This window comes from Echinops telfairi, unplaced genomic scaffold (genome assembly GCF_000313985.2).
Source record: "Echinops telfairi isolate 266 unplaced genomic scaffold, ASM31398v2 ScPeMD7_8;HRSCAF=38, whole genome shotgun sequence".
NCBI classification, from domain to species: Eukaryota; Metazoa; Chordata; class Mammalia; order Afrosoricida; family Tenrecidae; genus Echinops; species Echinops telfairi.
This window is the reverse complement of record NW_022103905.1, coordinates 10,535,947-10,538,204: the sequence shown is the minus strand read 5'-3', so window position 1 is coordinate 10,538,204 and position 2,258 is coordinate 10,535,947. Positions and strand designations below refer to the sequence as shown.

At 49.8% G+C, this 2,258-nt stretch overlaps 1 protein-coding gene across 1 annotated transcript in view; it reads left to right on the top strand.

The window, feature by feature from the left end:
- MYO5C (myosin VC) overlaps nucleotides 1-2,258 on the top strand; it is a 103,203-nt gene that overhangs the window by 49,221 nt on the left and 51,724 nt on the right. Inside the window, exons 16-17 of the mRNA XM_045286468.1 lie at nucleotides 1,325-1,450; nucleotides 1,804-1,887. Of these exons, the coding sequence (XP_045142403.1) occupies nucleotides 1,325-1,450; nucleotides 1,804-1,887 (210 nt within the window). The remainder of the gene's footprint in view (nucleotides 1-1,324; nucleotides 1,451-1,803; nucleotides 1,888-2,258) is intronic.

Genomic DNA, 2,258 nt, shown 5'->3' with positions numbered 1-2,258 from the left:
CCCCAGAGATTCAGGTGAACTCCACCCTCTGCATGTATACCACCCTCGGGTGCCCTCCATGACTTCTTTGGCCATGTCCGGCCTGTCCCCAAGTGCATATGGAGAGGGCATGGACACAGCAAGTGACTCCACTCCTGCTGTGAATTGGCTGACAAGCACTGGGTTATCTTTTCCTTCCCAATTCTCGTGAGTCATCAGGAGGCGGGGCTGAAAAGTCAACATCACAGGAGTCATGAGACGGAGGGAGGTCGGTAGATCTTTCTACTTCTTTTGCTCTGGGAAGAGCCACTTTGCAGGGTGCCAGGCCAACGGTGTCCCTCAGGGAGCCGCAAGAAAAATGAGCCCCAGGAGATTACTCCTTGTTTTTGGTTGAAAGGTTATCGTGTGAGGCTCAAGCTTGGATCATGTTCCTTTTCCAACGATTTATTTGTATATAAGAAGAAAAATAGGATGAGAGTGGTGAAGCATCGTCAGTCTCTCCTTCTGAGTCGTTCCAATTCTTGATGCTGCTCTGGTTTGGTCTTTCTGAGTGGCCCCGGTCTCCAGCCAGCTCAGTGGCAGGAGGACAAAGGGCTGGCGGCAAGGCCACGTATTTTGAAATGATCCACTGGCGAGCAGGGAGGCCTCTGGGAAATGTTTGTCTACACAGACATTCCTGGTGGACTGGGGTCTCAAAGCAGCAACGCAAGAGCCATTCAGACAAATGGGGGATTTGGCTCATGGAGCTTGAACTCAACGTCATCGATAGCTTCAGAGCCACCAGTATCAGAACAAGTCTTGCAACTAGCTTAGTCCAAGGAGGGACGATCCTAGTTCCTGGAGGCAGGGAAACAAAAGAGCACTGTTCTCCTGAGGTGGGACAGGGGCCAAGGAGGAGAGCCGAGGAATGACAGGCAGGCACCAATCTTTTCCCATCCAACTGTGAATGAAAGTCATGCTCCCATCCTGGAATCCAGGCTGTCCTTTCCCTGAGCCTTAAGATTTCTTTAGGTGGGGGGCGGTGGGGGGGAATGAAATCACTATTCATTTTTCAGAAGTCAAATTCTTCATTCTTAAGTTATGATGGGGCCATTTTTCTTTAGGTCATCTTTTTTTTTTTTGTTCTTCTAAAAGGACATTGGTGCCCTGAAGACTGTTGAGCTAAAGGAAATCTTTCTGAGCCCTGTTGCTTCTTCCAGAGGAAGGGTGGGCGGGAGACTGTGTGTCTGCCGCTGTTCACTTGGGTCATGTCGGTCTCTCAGAATGAACCCAATGTTCCTCATCCCCACGGAGCTTCCCTCGCCACTTGTCCGACTTTCAAATTTGGTTTGCTTTTGCTTTCCAGTTGCCGCATGGGACCGATGAAAACTGGCTGCAGAAGCTGTATAATCATTTTGCCAACAAGAACACCTTGTTTGAAAAGCCCAGAATGTCCAACACATCCTTCATCATCCAGCACTTTGCTGACAAGGTACCAGCCCCGGAGCCATTCCCTGCAAAGAGCAGGCAGGACCCAGCCTTTGTGGCTGGATTCAGAGCGAAATGTGCGTTGAAGAAGGGTACATTCTGTCTTCTGTTTCCACCTCAGATGTGACCAAATCAGAATCTGTAGGTTAACCAGCTCCTCACATCCAATTGAGTGTATTTGGGGTGGAAATGCACATTCTTAGCAGGGCCCTAACCAGAATGGACCAGTTTGAAGCCACAAGTTTCAGCTCACGGATTAGTTATCCATTGCTCATTCTTAAAAAAAAGGACACAAAGCAAGAAGCCAGTGGGACTGAAGTGCCTCTTTAGAAGCCCCCAATTCCGTTCTCCGCACAGGTGGAGTACAGATGTGAAGGTTTTCTTGAGAAGAACAGAGACACCGTCTACGACATGCTGGTCGAAATCCTGAGAGCAAGCAAGGTTGGTAAAGGTCCCGAGAAGTGGTTCACGGCACCCAGTGTGCCGTGCACGTGGATCGAGTGGTGTGTGTGTGTGTGTGCACATACACTCTGGGCAGTAGCAAGTTGCATATATACCAAAAAATGACCATTGAGACTAAAATGCTTTTCTGGTTTCTGGAAGCATGTACATCTCTGCTATGCAGAAAGCACAGGCATCAGAGAGGAAACGGAGCTCTTCTGACCACTGAAAGAACCACAATGCACACTTCGTTCATACGGTCAGCTGTTACAGAGCCGCGGGGTCCCAGGGGTCCGGCAGCACTTCCTGGATTCTGGTGGTATAAAGGTCAACGAGGCAGGCAGGGCTCCCACCCCCACAGTGTTAGCCAG